This window comes from Cricetulus griseus, chromosome 2 (assembly GCF_003668045.3).
Source record: "Cricetulus griseus strain 17A/GY chromosome 2, alternate assembly CriGri-PICRH-1.0, whole genome shotgun sequence".
Taxonomy (NCBI): domain Eukaryota; kingdom Metazoa; phylum Chordata; class Mammalia; order Rodentia; family Cricetidae; genus Cricetulus; species Cricetulus griseus.
This window is the reverse complement of record NC_048595.1, coordinates 382,145,914-382,166,101: the sequence shown is the minus strand read 5'-3', so window position 1 is coordinate 382,166,101 and position 20,188 is coordinate 382,145,914. Positions and strand designations below refer to the sequence as shown.

General features: G+C 42.8%; 1 protein-coding gene across 4 annotated transcripts in view; it reads right to left on the bottom strand.

Annotated features, from left to right (window-relative positions):
* Positions 1–13,175, bottom strand: part of Atxn10 (ataxin 10) — a 137,227-nt gene extending 124,052 nt beyond the window's left edge. For all 4 annotated transcript variants that reach the window (XM_027396176.2, XM_027396177.2, XM_027396179.2 and 1 more), the window contains exon 1: positions 12,918–13,175. In XM_027396176.2, coding sequence (XP_027251977.1) covers positions 12,918–13,033 — 116 coding nt within the window. In that variant the 5' untranslated portion in view covers positions 13,034–13,175. The remainder of the gene's footprint in view (positions 1–12,917) is intronic.
* Positions 13,176–20,188: the final 7,013 nt, after the last annotated feature.

Below are 20,188 nucleotides of genomic sequence, written 5' to 3'. Positions count from 1 at the left end.
TCTTTGGATCACTCAAAGACTTGCTGGCCACAGGCTCAGTAATGTTTAGGAAAATCCATGTGTATGAGTGTACACAGACAGATTTATATTTTACTCCTGTGGTATGCTGACCTCTGAAGGGCTTAATCTATTTGCTTTCTTCATGAAAGTTAGTCAACATATTTATGCAAGCAACTCAGAATCCTAAGTAATTTTCCATCCCTTGAAATAAGCCATTAGTCATAACTGAGGTTTCCTACATATTCCTAACTATTCTCGTCTGTGCTTTTATTTTACATATAATGGCTCAAGAAAGTCATAAAAATACCATCAAATACCCATTAAATGCTAGATGTGAATTTAAGAATTGGGAATCCAGAGTTAAATAAGAATCCTGCCTCTAAAAGGATAGCAGGTAAGTAAGTGCTTTTAATACTCTGATAGTCTTGAAAAGAGGCAAAAATACAGGACACAGGCCTAGAGATTGCAAAGACTTCCAATATTATCCATTATTTCTATGCCATTATGACCAAATATCTAACAGAAACAACCTGTAAGGTAGAATTTATTTTGACTCACAACATCAGAGGGTATATATACTCAGCCCAAGGTTATCTGGCCCTATAAGCTTGGGTGGAACATCCTGTTGGCAGAAGCATATAGCAGACAAGAATCTCGTGGCAGACAGGAAGCAAAGAAAAGGGAACACATAAGAGAACCAGAGCGTAATATAGCCTCTAGGGCAGCAGTTCTCAACCTGTGGGTCATGACCCCTTTGGCAAACCTCTATCTCCAAAATATTTACATTACAATTCATAAGAGTAACAAAATTACAGTTATGAAGTAGCAATAAAAATAATTTTATGGTTGGGGGTCACCACAACATGAGAAACTGTATTAAAGGGTTGTAGCATTAGGAAGGTTGTGAACCACTCTCTAGCTAGGGTCATATCCTCAGTGACCTACTTCTTCCAACTAGGCCCCACCTCCTGCTTTTTACTACCTCTCAATAATGCAATCATATGATGAATTCATCAAGTGAATAATCCATTGATCAAAGAAATCAAGATCCAATCAATCCCCAAAAACCCATCAGCTAGCAACCAAGTCCTCAATACATGACTAGTGGTAGTCATTTCATACTTGCACCATAACAAAATGAGAATTGAAATGGTAAATAAATTATGAAGGAAAATTACAAGTATGTACATACAAAGAGATAGAAAAGGTTTGAGGCATATGTAAATTTAATGTCACAAAACTTGTGCTATTTCTTCGTTAATAATTGGAAGCAAGCCAAAAAGAGTTCATTTACTATATAAACTATAGTTGCCCCACAAAACTTGGTAAATTCCTTAATCTTCATTGCCAAATTGATTGGATCTGGAATCATCCTAGGAGACACACTTCTAGGGATGTCTATGAAAGTATCTCTGGAAAGGTTTAACTGAGGAAGACTTGATGCCCAAACTGTAAAAGGGGGAAAAAAAGAGAAGTCCAGCCAAGCACCAGCATAACCCCAATTCCCATACCCCCATTCCTCACTACAATGTGAACAGTGCTTGTGGTAGTTTGAATGTAATTGGTTCCCATAAACTTGTAGGGAGTGGTATTATTAGGAGGTATGGCTTTGATGGAGTGGGTGTGGCCTTGTTAGAGGAAGTGTGTCACCGAGGGGGTGGGCTTTGAGGACTCCTATACTCAAGCTATGCCCAGTGTCAGTCTACTTCCTGTTGCCTTCAAATCAAGAAGTAGAATTCTCAGATCCTTCTCTAATACCATGTCTGCCTGCATGTCACCATGTTTCCCACCATGATGATAATGGGCTAAACCTCTGAAACTATAAGCCACACCAATTAAATATTGTCCACAGAGAACACAGTCAACAAGACAAAACAGATCCCTACAGAATGGGACAAGATCTTCATCAACCCCACATCTGACAGAGGGCTGATTTCCAAAATACACAAAGAACTCAAGAAACTAGACATCAAACTACCAAATCATCCAATTAAAAAATGGGTTACATATCTAAACAGAGAATTCTCAACAGAACAATTTCAAATGGTGGAAAGACACTTAAAGAAATGCTGGACACCCTTAGTCATCAGGGAAATACAAATCAAAACCACTCTGAGATTCCATCTTACACCAATCAGAATGGCTAAGATCAAAAACACCAATGACAGCTTATGCTGGAGAAGATGTGGAGAAAGGGGAACACTCCTCCATTGCTGGTGGGAGTGCAAACTTGTACAGCCACTGTGGAAATTAGTATGGCAATTTCTCAGAAAATTAGGGATCAACCTACCCCTTGCATTACCACTTTTGGGCATATACCCAAAGGAGGCACATTCACACCACAAAGACATTTGCTCAACTATGTTCATAGCAACATTATTCGTAATAGCCAGATCTTGGGAACAACCTACGTGTCCCCTCAACTGGAGAATGGATAAAGAAAATGTGGTATATTTACACAATGGAGTACTACTCAGCAGTAAGAAACAGTAACATCCTAAAATGGACACAACTAGAAAAAAACAACCTGAGTGGGGGTAACCCAAAACCAGAAAGACAAATATAATATGTACTCACTCGTAAATGGATACCAGACATAAAGCAAAAGATACCCAGCCTACAGTCCACAACCCCAGAGAAGCTAGAACCCTCTTCCAGAAACAGATGGAAGCAGATGCAGAAATCCACAACTAATCAATGGGCCAAGCTCTTGGAGTACAATCAAAGTGAGGGAGGAGCGATAATATGAACAAAGGAGTCAAGACCATGATGGGGAAACCCACAGAATCAGCTGACCCAAGCTAGTAAGAGATCACTGACTCTGGTCTGACAAATGGGGAATCTGCATAAGAGCAAACTAGACTCCCTTAATATAAGTGACAATGGTGCAGCTGGGACAATATATGAGGTCACTGGCAGTGGGTCCAAGATCTAACTGTAATGTACAAACTGACTTAGTGGAGCCCATTCTATATGGAGAGATACCTTGCTCAGCCTAGACACAGGGGTGTGAGGCTGGAGAGGTGCCTTAGTCCTGCCTCAATGAGATGATGGGACAGACTTAGTAGACTTCCAAAGGGAGGGCTTACCCTCTCCAAGAGCAGATGGGAGGCGGGGGTGAGGGGAGTGGGAGGAGAGAAGGGAGAGGGAACTGGGATTGGAATGTAAAACATAAATTTAAAAAAAAAAAGTGTTTCTGTGGTCATAGTGTGTCTTCACAGTAATAGAAACTCTAAGACAACAGGTCCTACCACTATGCCTTCACACAATGGCAAATTATATTCAGTGAGTTAAAATCTTAAGTTGCTTTTTGTCAGGCATTTGGTCACAGCAATGAAAAAAGCAAGAATATAGGTAGTGAATAAATAACATGGCACCCTGAACAGCTTTTTAGTGTTAATAATTATTAGCTGGGCGTTGGTGGTGCACAACTTTAATCTCAGCACTCGGGAGGCAGAGGCAGGCGGATCTCTGTGAGACCAGCCTGGTCTACAGAGCGAGTTCCAGGACAGGCTTCAAAGCCACAGAGAAACCCTGTCTCGAAAAACAAAAAAAACAAAAACATAAAAAATAATAAATAATTATTATTGACTAGCACTGTTAAGACGTGACTTCCCCCCCCCTCAGTAGAGCCAATTAACTTATCCTCAACATCCTATTCAATTCAATGTTCACTGAGTATCAAAACAGTCTAGGCACCCTGCCAGGAGATGCCCCAAAGATAATAGTTCCTGCCCTCAAAAAGAGTGATAGTCAGTAGGAAAAGACTGATAAGGAAAGGGTATTCTATTATAATAAGCTGGCAAGGTGAATAAGGAAACAAACCTGAAACCTGAGTTCAATTCCCAGGACCCCAATGGTGGAAAAATTTGAAACACCCCCCCCATAAAAGTATAAAAAGAAAAAAAAAGAAAAAAAAAAAGGACGTTCCATTCTGAAATGAAGAGACAGTGAGAAGTTCACATTTTAACACCTCCCTCCTTCCTAATCAATTTAGTATGTTCAGGTTTTATTTTATTTTATTCTTTTATTAGTTCAAATTAGGAACAAGCTTGCTTCACATGGCAATCCTTTCTCCCTCCCACTCCCCCTCCCCCCCAACATCCCACCTGCCCCTAGCCATCCCCCCTCCACTCCCCAAGCAGGGTAAGGCCCTCAAAAGGGGCTCCCCAAAGTCTACCACATCATCCTGGGCCAGGCCTAGGCCCTTCCCTAGTATGTTCAGTTTTAAAAATTAAAAATGTATAGACTAACTTATAAGCAAGATATACACCTTCACACACAGAAACTCAATGGGAACACTCCACTATAATCAAGTCTGAAACTAAAAAGCCAACATATCCACAAAGCAGAATCCTATAACTAAAGCCAGTGGTACACACCTTTAATCCCTGCACCAGGGAGGCAGAGGCAGAGGCAGAGGCAGTCGGATCTCTGTGAGTTAAGAGGCCAGCCTGGGTCTACAGAGTGAGTTCCAGGACAGGCTCCAAAGCTACAGAAAAAACCTATCTCAAAAAAAAAAAAAAAAAACCTTTTTTATTTTTTTTTTAAAGGACTGTAACTAAATAATCCTGACTGGATGCCAAAGGCTAAATATTCCCTGTACATTGCGGTGATCAGAAACACCACGTGGTTCAGAGCCAGGACATGACTCCTCTGCATGTGAAGGATAAAAAGATCTGCAAACATTGTAGCCCACATGCAGGCTATATGGAAAACAGAAGCACAGAGGGCTTCACAGGAAGGGCCTGGTAGAAGATGCTGGCTGCCGGGTAACTAGACACATAGATCTCTAATACTATTACTATCAAAAATCACCAACAAAGTACTGGTTTTTAAGCCAAGATCACTGGATCAGGCACAAGAAAATGTAAAACCTTCACAGTGGGAGAAGTGAGCACAGAAAGGAGACATGGAAAACAGTTGTTGCTAAAGGAAAGGTCTTGAAGTAAAGGTTCACAGAGAAAAATCACAAGAAAAACTGGTTGCTATCCCTCATTATTCCCAATGACCCACTGACAATTTGTGTCCTAATACTGTAACCCTAGGCTATATTGAACTAAGTCCTAGGGCCCAAAAGAACATGTCAGTCTGACAAGATGGCTCAGAGGGTGAAAGCCCTTGCAGCCAAGCCTGACCATCTTAGCTCGATTCCTGAGACTTACATAGCAGGAGAGAATGTAGGCCATAAGGTTTCCACACACAATAAACAAGTAACGACGTACCCTTCAAAAAAGAAAACTTACAGGGGACTAAAGGGCAAAGATGGCAGTTACTATAACACAAAGAATATCAGCTCTGGGCACCCAGAAAAGCCATAGTTTCTTCAACAAGATGAAGGAAGATCTAGAACCCTGGGGTTCACTGGGAAGTCTCAGTACTTCCATGCTTAGTGATCCTATGAAAAAGCAACTGACATAACTCCAGAGTAACAAAGCAAAGGTAACCAAGGGTTCAGACCCCTTAGCAACAGGGCTCGTCCAGGCTGAACCCAAGGTAAATCCAGTATGGTGGATAGAGACAGCTGAGCCTTACCCTATGAACGCCTCTGCAACAGTGTTCCTACTAGAATTCTTAGATTCCACAGGCTGCTACCTTGAAGACTGACAGTGGACAGCCTCAGACCAGAGAAAACCTAAACAGAAGAGCAGACTGTAACTCATGCTACACTTCAGCCCATACCTGGACCTGGCCAGCCAATGACATCAGGATCAATTTTCAACCAACAACCAACAGGCTAATCAACTATTTAAGCCATGCATCTTCAGAAGGGTAAATTGGAGATTGGAGTCCACATGTTTCCTGAAGAATTAAGCTTCAGTTGCCCATCGCAGTTATCAGCCCCACACAGCATTCTTACATTAGTTGTCTTCTGATTTTTTTTTCCCCTAGATTTTCATTCAGTCACAAATCAGTTGGCTCAGCTCAACCTCTAGAAACATAAAGCAAACACTGTCTGGCATAGAGAAAATATTCATGAAGCAAAACCCCCAAGTACCACATTACTCACAATGTTAACAAATAATACCCAATGCTTCTACTTTTCTTACAGCAAATTTTACTATTTAATTTTTACTTTTTTATTTATGTGTACAAACTAATGAGTAAGTGAGTGAGTACATGTGTGCCATGATGCACATATGGAGGTCTGTGTTGGCTACTTTTTTGTCAACTTGACACTGGCTAGTCATTTTGGAAGAGATGGAACCTCAATTGAAAAAATGCCCCACAAGACTGGCCTGTGGGCAAGCTTGTGGTACATTTTGTTGACTGATGATTAATGTGGGTAGTACTATCCCACAGAGGGTGGTGCCACCCACAGCTGGGTAGTCCTGAATAGTATAAGACTGAGCTGAGGCTGAGCAAGCCATGAGGAGCAAGCCAGTAAGCAGCACTCCTCCATGGCCTCTGCATCAGCTCCTGCTTTGAGTTTCTGCCCTACTTCCCTTCATGACAGACTGCGATTGAAATATGTAGGCTGAAACCCTTTCCTTCCCAAGTTGCTTTTGGTCATGGTGTTTGCCACAGCAACAGAAACCTTAACTAAGATAAGGTCAAAGATGACCTTTAGGAGTGGTTCTGTTTCCACTTCATTTCTGAGTCATGATCTTTCATTTCTGCAGGGTTGCTGATTGGCCCACAAGCTTTTTTTTTTTTTTTTTTTTTTTTTTTTTTGGTTTGAGACAGGATTTCTCTGTATTGCTTGGGAGCCTGTCCTGGAACTTGATCAATAAACCAGGCTGGCTTCGAACTCACAGAGATCCGCCTGCCTCTGCCTCCCAAGTGCTGAGATTAAAGGCCTGTGCCACCAAAGCCCGGTGCCACAAGCTTCTTATCTCCTGTCTCTGCCTCCCATCTCGATATAAAAGTCCCAGAGTACCGGGATTATACATATCCAGCTTGTACCTGGATTCTGGGGATCTTGCCATCAGACTAGCATGGCAAGTGCTTTTACCCACCTAGCCACCTTGCCACCCAAAGTTTACTACTTCCATTTTGCCCCCACCAGTAGAAACACTTAAGTTGTGAGTAGAAAAGGCCAGTGATATTTGCTCAAAGTCCTTCAGCCATGCTCAAATGAGTTCTTTTTGGGACTACTGATATAACAAGAATTAATTTATAGGCAGAAAACGACAATATAACCCATCTAGATATGGCACATTCCCTGGAAAGTTCCCTTATTCTTTCCATGCTAATCCCAACCTTCTTTAACAGCCACTGTTGAAATGTGTATTATCACTAACATTGACTTGTGTTCCAGTTGGTAAAAGTATATGCTTTGTAACTGGCTCTCTCATTCAGGGTTTCTGGAATTCTTCCATGTTGTTCTGTGTCAGTAGTTCATGTCTTTTTTTTTTAATAATTTATTTAACTTTATTGTATGTACATGAAGGTAGCAGAACCCCTGCCTTATGGTTCTGATCCTCTGGGAGAACAGACAGTGCACTTAACTGCTAAGCTATCTCTCCAGCCCCAGTAGTTCATGTCTTTTTATTGCAAAAGTTTTAGCCATTCTCCCAATGATAGACATTTAAGTTGTTTCCATTATTTAGTCATATTATTTAAGTTATTTAACTTTACAAAAACCTGCCAGTATGTTTCCCAAAGCAGTTACATCTTTTATAACCCCACCAATAACATATAAGAGTTTCTATTGTCCCCAAATCTCACAAAATATTGAAGTTGTCATATTTTAAATGTAGCCATGTTAATCAGCACACAGTTTGTTGTTGGTGTTTGAAGAGGTTACAGCTGGTGGGTTGGTTTTAATTTTTTTTTTTTGTCTGATTTTTATGTGTATGGGTGTTTTGCCTACAGAGTTGTGTGTATACCCATGCCTGGCCCAAGAAAGCCAGAAGAAAACCTTGGATCGGGTAGAACTGGAGCTACAAACAGTTGTGAATAGCCATGTGGGTGCTGGAAACCGAACCCTGGTCCTCTGGAAAAACAGCGAGGGCTCTTAACTACTAAGCCACCTCTCCAGCCACAGTCTTGTTCTATATTCCAGGCAGGCCTAGAACTCTCTCATAGCCCAAGCTGGCTTCATAATAGCAATCTCTTCCAAGATTTTAGAAACGTATCACCACACTCATATCCACAGATTTTATTATGGTCTTATGTATTTACAAGAGCTCTTTTAAAAAAGAGTTCACACAGAATACAATTCACCCATTTGAAGTACCCAACCACATACAGGATATATATATATATATATATATATATATATATATATATATATATTCAGTGTTAATTTCTTAAATTGTGGTAAAATATCTGTAACATGAAACTTGCCATGCTGGCTACTTTTAAGTCTACAATTCAACAAGTTTACTTTCATTCACAACTCAACAGCCATCATCACTACTACCTATTTCTAAAACTTAAACATCCAAAACTTGAAATTCTTAATCATTAAGTAGTAACTTTCTATTCCTTGCTGCCCAAAACCTGATATCCTCTAAATTCACTTCCCTATGAATATGCTCTATGGTACATAAATGGAACCATATAATACTTATCTTTTTGTAGTTCCTTTAATTTCTTGGTGAATCTATGCTTAGCTTTCCGAAGAACCATCAAACTGGTTTTCATGTAGGCCACAACATTCTACATTCTCACCAACAATGTATAAATATTCAATTTCGGGCTGGAGATAAAATTCAGTAGCCAAATACTAACTCAAAAGTGCAAAGCCCAAGGTCCAATACCCAAAACCACCAAAAAATCCACATATCTTCACTGATGCTTGTTCTTTCCTTTTTTTTTTTTTTTTTTTTTTTTTTTTGGATAACAGCCAACCAAAAGGTTGTAAAATGGTATCTCACTGTGGCATCCACTGCTTTTCACTAGTGGTCACTGAGTACTGAATAATGTTGACTGGCATTTATACATATTTATTAAAGCACAAATGGACTATCTTTCCAGTGAATTGTAGAAATATTTTATACATTCTGAAACCATCTTTTGTTATATATATATATATATATATTACAAATAGTCTATGCCTTGCCATTTTGTCTTACAGAGACCCACCTCTGCCTCAGCCTCTGCCTCCAAGTGCTGAGACTAAAGTTATGCGCCACCACTGCCAAGCCATTATTCTGTCTTTTGATCTAGTATTTAAGTCTATATGGATAAAGTATTTCACTTAAATAGGATGTTATTATATCTTAAATTTAAAAGAAAAAAGATTGCTTAGTAACAGAGGTAGGGGGCACCTATGGGTTAATGAGGGATATGAATGACAAAGTACAATGACATTGTATATGAAAACATAATAAACCCCATTATTTTGTACTACTAAAAGAGACTGATTTTTTTAAGTCTGTCTAGATCACAAGGATACTAATTTCTTCTAGATACTTCAGATATTTAGATCTACATTCCATGTTGAAATATTTTTCTGGATGGTTTGAGATATAGGTCAAGGTTCATTTTATTCCAAGTAATAGACAAATTGTTAACAATGTGCTTTAAGTTGATTTTGGTTTTAAATTTATAAATACTTTATAAACTCTAGCTAGAAATTAATTTTTTCACACAAAATATTCAGCATTCAATAAAAAGAGCCAAATGATCAAACACACACACACACACACACACACACACACACACACACACACACTCGATAAAAAGTTATCAGGCCCAATCTTTATAATCAATATACATAATTAAATGAGAACATCAGTTTCAACAAAGTATAGAAATATAAAAACAGATATATTCAAATACATAACACAATGATAGCAAGTTTGATGAAGAAAAGATGAACAAACTAGAAGGCAAGTTAAAAGAGAAACTTTAAGCAGAAATTTGAAGAGAAAAATAAGTTAAGAACTGGAAAGATCCTCTTGGAACATATGGAGTCTGGGCTAAAAAAACACGAGGTTTACCCAAAAGACACACCAAAAACAGTGAAGAGCACCTGCTGCTCCTGCAGAGGACCTGAATCCGTTCCTAGCACCAACATTATGTGGCTCACTCCCCTATCCCCTAGCCCATTAACTCCACTTCCAGGAGACCCACAGGCCCTGCATACATGCACATACATATAGACAGAAAAAAAAACAAAAACAAAACACTCTCTTTTTTTTCTCTCTCTCTCTTCCATTTTTAAAATGAGGGTATGGAGAGACAGCTCAGCAGTTAAGAGCACTAGCTGACTTTCCAAAATTCAATTCCCAGTACTCACAAGAAGGCTCACAACTGTCTATAATAAGATCTGATGCCTTCTTCCAGTGTACAGACATACATGCAGACAAAACACCCTAATACACAAATAAATAAATCTTAAAAAAAAAAAATTAGACCGGGCGTTGGTGGCGCAAGCCTTTAATCCCAACACTTGGGAGGCAGAGGCAGGTGAATCTCCGTGAGTTCAAGGACAGCCTGGTCTCCAGAGCGTGTGCCAGGATAGGCTCCAAAGCTACACAGAGAAACCCTGTCTCGAAAAACCAAAAAAAATTAAAAAATTAAAAAAAATAACAACAACAACAAAAAAAAAACAATTAGGTGACAACGCAGAACTAGAATCAAGAACTCTGCACCACCATATAACTGCATTCTCCAAGCACCAGTTCATCCTTTCCGAGCTCCAAACTGACTGAAACGGGGTCACTGCTCCACAAGAACCGAAACCAAACCTCAGAAGCATTCTCATCTTCACCCCACAGCAGCGAGCCAGTGGTCCCTGAATCCTACCCATTCAGTTTTACAGATTCCTCAACATCCATCCTCTCCTTCCCCACAATGCTCTAATCTGGGCACTTTTTCACTGGGATTTCTGCAACAGCTGCTGAAACACACCCTTCCTCCTTCATCCCTCTCTCTGCTCTAATGTCTCTCTGTTCTCTTTCCAATGGCAATCAGAAAGACTTTCCTCACAAACACATTTTATCAAACCACTTTTTTTAATGAAGCCATCAGTAGTTTCCCATAATTCCTCTCACAAAAGACCAAATCAAGAAGTCTATGGGCCTTAATCTTCTCAACAAGCTTACGTAAAGGAAGTCAATGTTCAACTGTCTCCTCTGTCCAAGACATATTGTCTGGTTGTTTCTCTGCAACTCTACAAAATCAATATAAGACCCTTTCACAGACACTGCCTTTTCTAGCTAGCCCTTGAATCTCTAGTAATTTTACATGTATGGGTGTTTTGCCTGTGTGTATGTCTATGTATACCATGTGTGTATCTGATAACCATAGAAGCCAGAAGGGGACATCAAATCCCTTTGCACTAGAGTTACAGATGGTCATGAGCTTCTATGTGGATTGTAGGAATCAAACCCTGGTCCTCTGGAGAAGCAACAATTGCTCTTAACCACTGAACCATCTTCCAGGCCCTCTCCAATTATCTGTCTTTCCTGGGCTGGAAGGAAGGACCTTTACTGTGTGGATATCTACTACATTATCTTTACACAGCAATCCCCTGACATGTCTGATGAAAGGAATTATGTCACATTTGTTTTTGTAACTTCAGCCCCCTGCAAAGACTTGTTTTATAGTGCTCAATATACGGTTAATGAATAAGGTATAGGTCCTGCACGGTATAAACACACCCAAGCAGCAGATCAACCAACATTATTTCCCAGAAGTATCACACTGATCAGCGTCCTACCCACAAACCCAAGCAGCAGTACCTTGGGGCCTTCAATACCCTTTTAGATGCACACCCTTCTACTGCGACTGCAGATGGGAAAGTACTCAACTCAGCATTTTTTCTTGTTGTTGCTGTAGTTGGTTTGTGTATCTGTTTTGGGGATAGGGAGACTGTCACAATGTTGACCAGTCTGGCACTGAACTCAGAGATCCACTTGTCTCTGCCTCCTGAATGCTGGGATTGAAGACCTGTGCCACTATGCCTGATTCAGTTATCTGTCTGATTGTTTGTCTGTCCGTCTATCTGGCTGGTTTGGTTTGGTTTGGTTTTTCAGTACAGGGTTTATTTATTTATTCATTTATTTTGGTTTTTCAACACAGGGTTTCTCTGTGTAGCCTTGGCTGTCCTGGAACTCATTCTAGAAACCAAGCCAGGCTCAAACTCACAGAGATCCTCCCGCCTCTGCCTCCCAAGTACTGTGATTAAAGCGATTATCTGTTTTTTACAAAGGAAAAGTTCTACCCAAGCCTACGTGCTCTTTTCCACTCTGATCTCTGCTCTCTATCCACACTGGGATTACATGTTATCTCCCCACAAGAGAGAACAAGGGTTCTGAATCCTCTCACTCCAATAACTAAGCACAGTACTTGGTGCAGGGGAGACCATTACTGTTGAGAAAAAAATACTAATGCCTGTTTAGTGCTAGGTGTCAGGAATGGCCCAAGGCTGTGACATGCATAATCTCATTAAATTCTCACTACCATCCCACTAAGGGGGTACCCTCCAACATCCCTTCCATTAAACAGAAAGGGAAACTGCAGCACCAACAATACTATAAAATCCAACAGGAACTGACAGCCTCCCATACTTCTGTTTCCAAGTCTTATTTCGTCGCAGCATTGGAAACACGCACCCTATGTCCCATTTTTAAGGCTAGAAACAGAAAGGTCGGAGGCAACGCTGAGCAGATGTCAAGAAGCCAGTCCGGATCTGCAGGCTCCCGGGCATCTCCCTTTAACCCAGTGGTGGGAAGCAAGCCTGAACACGCCTCCCCGGCCATCGCCCGCCCTCAGGGCCTCGCCTGAGGAGCCAAACCAACAGCTTCCTCACAGCCAACTTGGGGACCAGCGTTGCCACCGCCTGCCTCCTCGGGGCCTGGGCAAAGCCTCGTCCGGAGCAGGCCTAGGCGCGAGCCACAGAGCCACAACCTGAGCGTGGGCCAAGCCTGTCTCGCCCGCCGCCCCGCCTCGCCCGCCGCCCAGCCCAGAGCCCCTCCATGGATCTTCTTCCACCTAACCAGCAGCCCCTGCACAGTTACCGGTTACGGTACTCCTTGAAGAGCGCGGTGAGGGCGCGCAGGGCCTCCAAGTCCTGGATGGGTGCTGGCACCATAACGCCCGACAGCCGGGAGGGTGGCATCCTGGGCGCCGCCATCTTGCCACTCACTCTTAGCCGAACCTGACGAGGCGGAGAGAAGAGCGAGAGAAGAGGAGACAAGCGACAGGAGAGGAGACAGAGACGCGATCTGCACGGCTCCGGCTTCCGCAGCCCGTGTCACCCAGATCCCGCGCAGCTGCGAGGCAGAGAGCGCGAGACTAGCCGGCTCGCCTCAGGCTGAGAGGACAACGCAGCGCAGCAGGGGGAGGGGGCGAGGGCGGAAGTCCCGCCTGAGGGGAGGGGGCTCAGCGGAAGTCCTGCTCCTGTTTGGGAAAGGAGGGGGGTCTTCGGGTCCTCAGTGGGGCATCGGGGGCAAAGACGCCCCCAAAAGGACAGAATACTGACTGGGACGAAGGGGGCGGGGACGGGGTGTGCTAGAGACTGTCTTGTCAGGGACAGATGTTCACCCTGAGGAAGGGCTTCCATAGGTGGGGCATAAACTGTGCCCCCAGAATAATGGATGCCGTCCCCTGAGGGGTCCGGGGAAGGGGGTTCCTTCAGAAGGGAGGAAAGGGGATACTGGCCAGAGGTGTCCCCTTGGGAGGGGACCTGGAAAGAAGACTTCCCCTCAGGGGATTTGTTGCTGGACCACGTAGTCCCATTGCTAGAGAACCTGGAATAGACTCCCTCCAGAGAAGGGAGGCTAGATTGAAGTGCTCCATGGAGGGAGACCTGAAATGGAGGTTCCCCCATGGGGAAGGATGCTGGCTACCTAGAGCCTGTATACGACGACCTTGGACAGAGGTTTCCCTCACAGGGAGAAGACTCTGAACAGAAGTGTTCCCTTGGGAAAGAACCAGGAAGGAAGCTCTTCCCACAGGGGAGGATGCTGGGAAAAAGTGTCGCCATGAGTGGCGTTTTCATTTCATTTTCATTTGTGGCTGTGTTGCAGCCACAAAATACCTAACAAAAGCAACTTTTAAAAGGATAGGTTTATTTTAACTCACAGGTTGAGGGTACAGGCCAATATGGTAGGGACTCATGGCACAAGTGCCTGAGGCAGCTGGTCACATTGCATCCATAGCCAGAGGCAGACACCAATGGATGAATGCTGCTGCTCAACTGGCTTCCTCTTTTTTATACAGACCATGGAACTGTACCACCTACATTTGGGGCAGGTATCCACATAGTTAATCTATATACTCCTTCACAAACATGCCCAGAGGCTTGTTTTTTGATGGGGGGTGGTTTTTCGGGGTTTTTTGTTATTGTTGTTTGGGGGCTTGGGGGTTTGTTTTTTGTTTGTTTGGTTTTGGGGTTTTTGTTTTGTTTGTAATTCTAGAGTTTGTCAATCTGACCATTAATCTTTGCCATCACAACAGGAGACCTGGGGAGGAGGATCCCTCTAGGGGACCAGATGCTTGTCAGATATATCCCCACATTGGGGCTGACTTTTAGAGTATTTTCTAAGCCGGGCAGTGGTGGTGCGCACACCTTTAATCACAGCACTCGGGAGGCAGGGGCAGGCGGATCTCTGTGAGTTCAAGACCTGCCTGGTCTAGTTCCAGAACAGCCTCCAAAGCCACAGAGAAACCCTGTCTTGAAAAATCAAAAATAAATAAATAAATAAAAGTATTATCTAGTCGGGAGGTGGTGGCATTTGCCTTTAATCCCAGCACTATTTGATACAGAGATTGGACCTTGGCAGGTGAGTCCAGACCCACATCATGCGGACAAAACTTACATGGTAAGTTTATTGGGGGAAGAGAAGGGAGAGGGGGCAAAAACCTGCCTGTCTCTTCAGAGGAACAGCAGGAAAGAGAGTGGGAATAGGTGAAGTTTGTCTCTTAAATGGACCTTTTGCGCCTGTGTACAGAACCAGGGTACTGCTTGCCATGCACAGGAGTGACTGACCACTCTGTCAGGTCCTGGATGCTAACACACACACACACACACACACAAAGAGAGAGAGAGAGAGAGAGAGAGAGAGAGAGAGAGAGAGAGAGGCACACAAAACCAAACCATATCCCTGTAAGAGGCAACCTAGGACAGAAGGCCAAGAGATGCAAAGGAGGTCTCCTTAGGAAAAGATACTGCAGGGGCCTGAGGGGGAGGTCTCAGGCAAAAGGTCCCCCTAAAAAGGTAGAAAACCTGGATCCTCATATTTAAATGTTATAATCTGTGCTCCTCCCTGGGGTGCAGCAACCTGTCACCAGTCTCAGACCCTGAAAGCTGACTTCATTGTGCTTTCTTATCATCTACTGATAATACTTGTCACTTGTCAAGTAATTAGAATAACTCATCAAGGTTTTAAAATACAGAGAGCCAGCAAAATAGCTCAGGCTGCCAAGCTTGATACCCCTGGGGCCACATGGTAGAAGAGGACCAACTCAAACACATTGTCCTTTGACCTCCATTCCTATACCCACATGTACACACACACACACACACACACACACACACACAAATCAATGAAAAAAAAAACCCACACTTAGAAGTTGTCTTAGTCACTGTTCTATTGCTGTGAAGACACATCTTGGCCAAGGAAACACTTATAAAAGAACCACTTAGCCAGGCGTTGGTGACGCACACCTTTAATCCCAGCACTCTGGAGGGAGAGGCAGGCAGATCTCTGTGAGTTCTAGGCCAGCCTGGTCTACAGAGCAAGTTCTAGTTCCAGGACAGGCTCCAAAACAATACAGAGAAACCCTGTCTTGGGAAAAAAAAAAAAGAACCACTTAATCAGGGACTTGCTTACAGTTTCAGGGGTTAGTCCATGATCATCATAGCAGAAAGCATGGAAGCAGGCAGACATGGTGCTGGTGAAGTAGCTGAGAGCCATATCCTGATCCACAGGCAGGCAGAAGAGAAGAGGGTGTGGCATGGGACAGGGGTGGGGGGCAGATGACCAGGACACACACCTGGGTCTGGCATGGGCTTTTGAAACCTCAAAGCCCATCCCCCAAGTGACACACTTCGTAATCCTTCTAATCCTTTCAGATAGTGTCACTCCCTAATGACTAAGCATTCAAATATATACAGGGGCCATTCTTATTCAAACTACTGCAGAAGAAGAAGAAAAAAAAAAAAGCAAAGCTCAATTTGCCAGCAGTAAGGCAAATGTGTTTTTCTAAAGGGAATGAATGTATTTTACCAGAATTAGCTGATGTTGTAACCCATATATTTTCTTTCCACCACTCTCTACTGATTGTACTATAATAGACAAGAATGGTTGTCAAACCCTGTACTGGGAAGTAAACATACAAAGATTGGCAAAAGATGTTCCAACCCTTTAGGAACTCACAGACTAGAGGGACAGAAACAGAAGCAAATGTACTGGAGCAAACTGCTGTGACTGGCAGCTCTCCCAACTACTGGTGTCACTTAAAATATGTAACTATAAAAACACTAATGGTCAAGTGTCATATCTTTTCCACTTCACTAACTCCACATTCATCCCTTCCACAACTATTGCTATGTGACTTACTAGGTGCCAGATATGAGACCACCTGACAGGCAGGCTCGGGACAATTCAGAGTGTTACTCCTGGGTTAACAAGGCAAACCTGCCAATTTTTGTCTTGAGCTGTTGATAGTAAAACACACTTCTCACATATGAAGGTCTTCACCCTTAGTTTCCTGTCTTCTATTGTGAAGCAAAAAACTACACTGAATCCCCCAGAAAATGTCCCCCTGTCTTAGGTAGGGTTACTGCTACTACTATTACTGTGATCAAACACCATGACCAAAAGAAGTTGGGAAGGAAAAGGTTTATCTGGATTACATCACTGTTCATCAAAGAAAGAAGTTAGGACTGGAACTCAAGAAGGTCAGGAACCTGGAGACAGGAGCTGATTGATGCAGAGGCCATGGAGGGGTGGGTGCTGCTTACTGGCTGGTTCCCTAGGGCTTGCTCAACCTGCTGTTTAATAGATCTCCAGGACTATCATCCCAGGGATGGCCCCACCCACAATAGTCTTCAGCCATTAATTAAGAAAATGCCCCCCCCCAGGCGCACGCCTTTAATCCCAGCACTCGGGAGGCAGAGGCAGGCAGATCTCTGTGAGTTCGAGGCCAGCCTGGTCTCCAGAGCGAGTGCCAGGATAGCTCCAAAGCTACACAGAGAAACCTTGTCTCGAAAAAAAAAACCAAAAAAAAAAAAAAAAAAAAAAGAAAGAAAAAAAAAAGAAAAAAGAAAAAGAAAGAAAATGCCCCCGAAGGCTTGCCTACAGCCCAATCTTATGAAGGCATTTCCTGTTGAGGTTCCCTCTTCTCTGATGGCTATAGCTTGTATCAAATTGACATAAAGCTATCCACCACATCCCCTCTATTTTCATTTTCTGGAATATTGCTATGGGCTCCTTATTTATTTCTTAGCTACATTCTAAATTAAAAAAAAAAAAAACTCAGTATTTCACTCTGTTCAAAACCACTGATGGATTACACTCAGATTCCCTTTTAATTGAAATTCTAGCTTTCTCTCCACATTCCATTATGAGTCTATGTCCTCAATTCTTCCTCCTCCCTGTTTTGCTTCAGCCAACTGGCCTCAGGAAAGTTGCCCTCTACCACAGACCTTTGTACACTTTGTTGTACCTTTTGCATGGGATACCTCCCCACAGATAGCTGTATCATAGCTTCCTTCAACTGTCTGCTCAGTATCTTTTTTCCCTTCTCCTCCGATCCACACTAGCATTATCTTCACTTTTTTTAAGGTTTATTTTTTTACTTATGTGTGTGTGTGTGTGAGCTTTCAAAAGGATATGTGTATCATATATATGCAAGAGCCTGAAGAGATCAGAAGAGGGCATCAGATACCCTGGAACTAGAGTTACAGGGGATTATGAGCTACCATGTGGGTGCTGGGAACAGACTCAGTCCTCTGAAAGGGCATCACACATTCTTAGTCACTGGGCCATCTCTCCAGTCTCAAAAATAGACTGTCACTATCTGAATCCATGTTATTGGCATTTGAACCTAGGGCCTTGTACTTGTTAGGTGAGCGCTCTACTGCTAAGCCACATGGCCACCCCCACCTCTGATTTATTTGAGGAACATCTAGCTCACATGTTGTCTAAGATAGTTGTAAACTACTGCACTCGAGCAACCCACCTCTGCCTCCCCAGTGGCCAGGTTTTCAGGCACTGCCAAGACGCCTATCTCAATCGATTCAATGAGCATCCTGGTCAGTTTACTTCAAACTGCAATACTTCACCTAACCCCAGGCCCCAGGAATTTTCTCTATACACCTATTCTAGTTTGCTTTCTACTGCTGTAATAAACACTTTGGCCAAACGCAACTTGAGGAGGAAGGGTTTATTTGGCTTCCAGGTTAGAGTTCATCATCAGGGAAGCCTGAGGCAAGAACTGAAGCCAAGATCACAGAGGAATGCTGATTACTGGCTGGCTCCTCATGCCTTTCTCACCTCAGTTTTCTTTTGGGGGGTTCAAGACAGGGTTTTTCTGTGGCTTTGGAGGCTGTCCTGAAACTAGCTCTTGTAGACCAGGCTGGTCTCGAACTCACAGAGATCCACCTACCTCTGCCTCCCGAGTGCTGGGATTAAAGGCATGTGCCACCACCACCCAGCTCACCTCACTTTCTTTTTTTTTAAAGATTTTATTTATTTATTATGTATACAACATTCTGCTTCCATGTATATCTGCATACCAGAAGAGGGTACCAGATCTCATTACAGATGGTTGTGAGCCACCATGTGGTTGCTGGGAATTGAACTCAGGACCTATGGAAGAGCAGCCAGTGCTCTTAACCCCTGAGCCATCTCTCCAGCCCCTTACCTCACTTTCTTATACAACTTGGGTCCACCTGCTCAGAGCTGGGCATCACCCACAGTTGGCTGGGCCCTCCCACATCAATCATTGATCCAGAAAATGTGACACAGACTTCTTGACAGGCCAATCCAATGGAGGCAATTCCTCAGTTAAGGTTCCCTCTTCCTAGGTGACTCTGGCTTGTGTCAATTTGACAAAAACATGTAATCAACCTAATGCCTAACACATTCTGCACTGCAGAATTTGACATACTGGTTTTGTTTACTATTACTTATCTATATGTTCACTGCTAGACAGCAAGCTGCAAAAGAGTAGAGATTCCTGCTTCTAATGTCATGTCTCCAGCCCAGCACCTGGAAAAATGCCCAATGTATGACTATGGATCAATAAATATTAATGAATGAAAAATAGTTTATAATATATAACATTTTCAGAAAGGATCAAGGAAATGATACACACTCTGAAGAATATAACCGTTAAAAGAGTTCAGAGACAGGGGAAGAGAGGAAAAGAGGAAATAAAAGAAAAATATTTTTTAAAGGCAATATGACATAGAAAAAATAGAATTATGGGTAAGAAAAACAAAAGAAAGTTAAATTTGTCAAACAGCATGTGACATTGACTACCCAGAATCGATGGGGGATCTCAACCTTGACTGAGCGGATGTGAGCAAGTTAATATTTCACTTGGTTCAATGGCATCTTTTTCTGTTATGCAACTGTTTGCCTTAGATAAACCAAATGGGCAAGCCACCATTTGAAGTGTTATAGAAGAATTCAACCTCAGGTGTAGCTTGTGACATATATTTATATCGAGAGCCCACCACACAAAAAAGAACCAAGAGCTTGAGTAATCAAGAAAAAGAGGGGGGATGGAGAAAAGGAAGGAAGGAAGGAAGGAAGGAAGGAAGGAAGGAAGGAAGGAAGGAAAAAGAAAATCGGAGACAAATGTGGCTGAAGTATAAAGCAAATAGACTTGGACCAAATGCACGTGTTTTTAGGGAGAGAAAGAGAGAGGAAGTAGATACTAGAAAGAAGGGAAGATCATCTTACACTCTACAGTCCACCATGGAGAGGAATCAAGGAAGAAACCTGGAGGCAGGAGCTGATGCAGAGACCACAGAGGGGTGTTGCTTACTGCCTTGCTTTCCCTGGCTTGTTCAGCCTGCTTTCTTATGTAACCTAGACCCTTGTGCCTAGGAATGGTACCACCCACAGGATACTGGGCCCTCCTATATCAATCAATAATCAACGAAATGCCCCACAGACATGTCCACAGGCCAATCTGAGGGAGGCAATTCTTCAATTGAGGTTCCCTCTTCCCAAGTGTGTCAGGTTGACAAAGCTAATTGTGACATCTTTAGTTCCTCCTCTGTCTTCGCACTAGAAGTTTTCATTGTGTATCAACTTCTACACGAGACCTG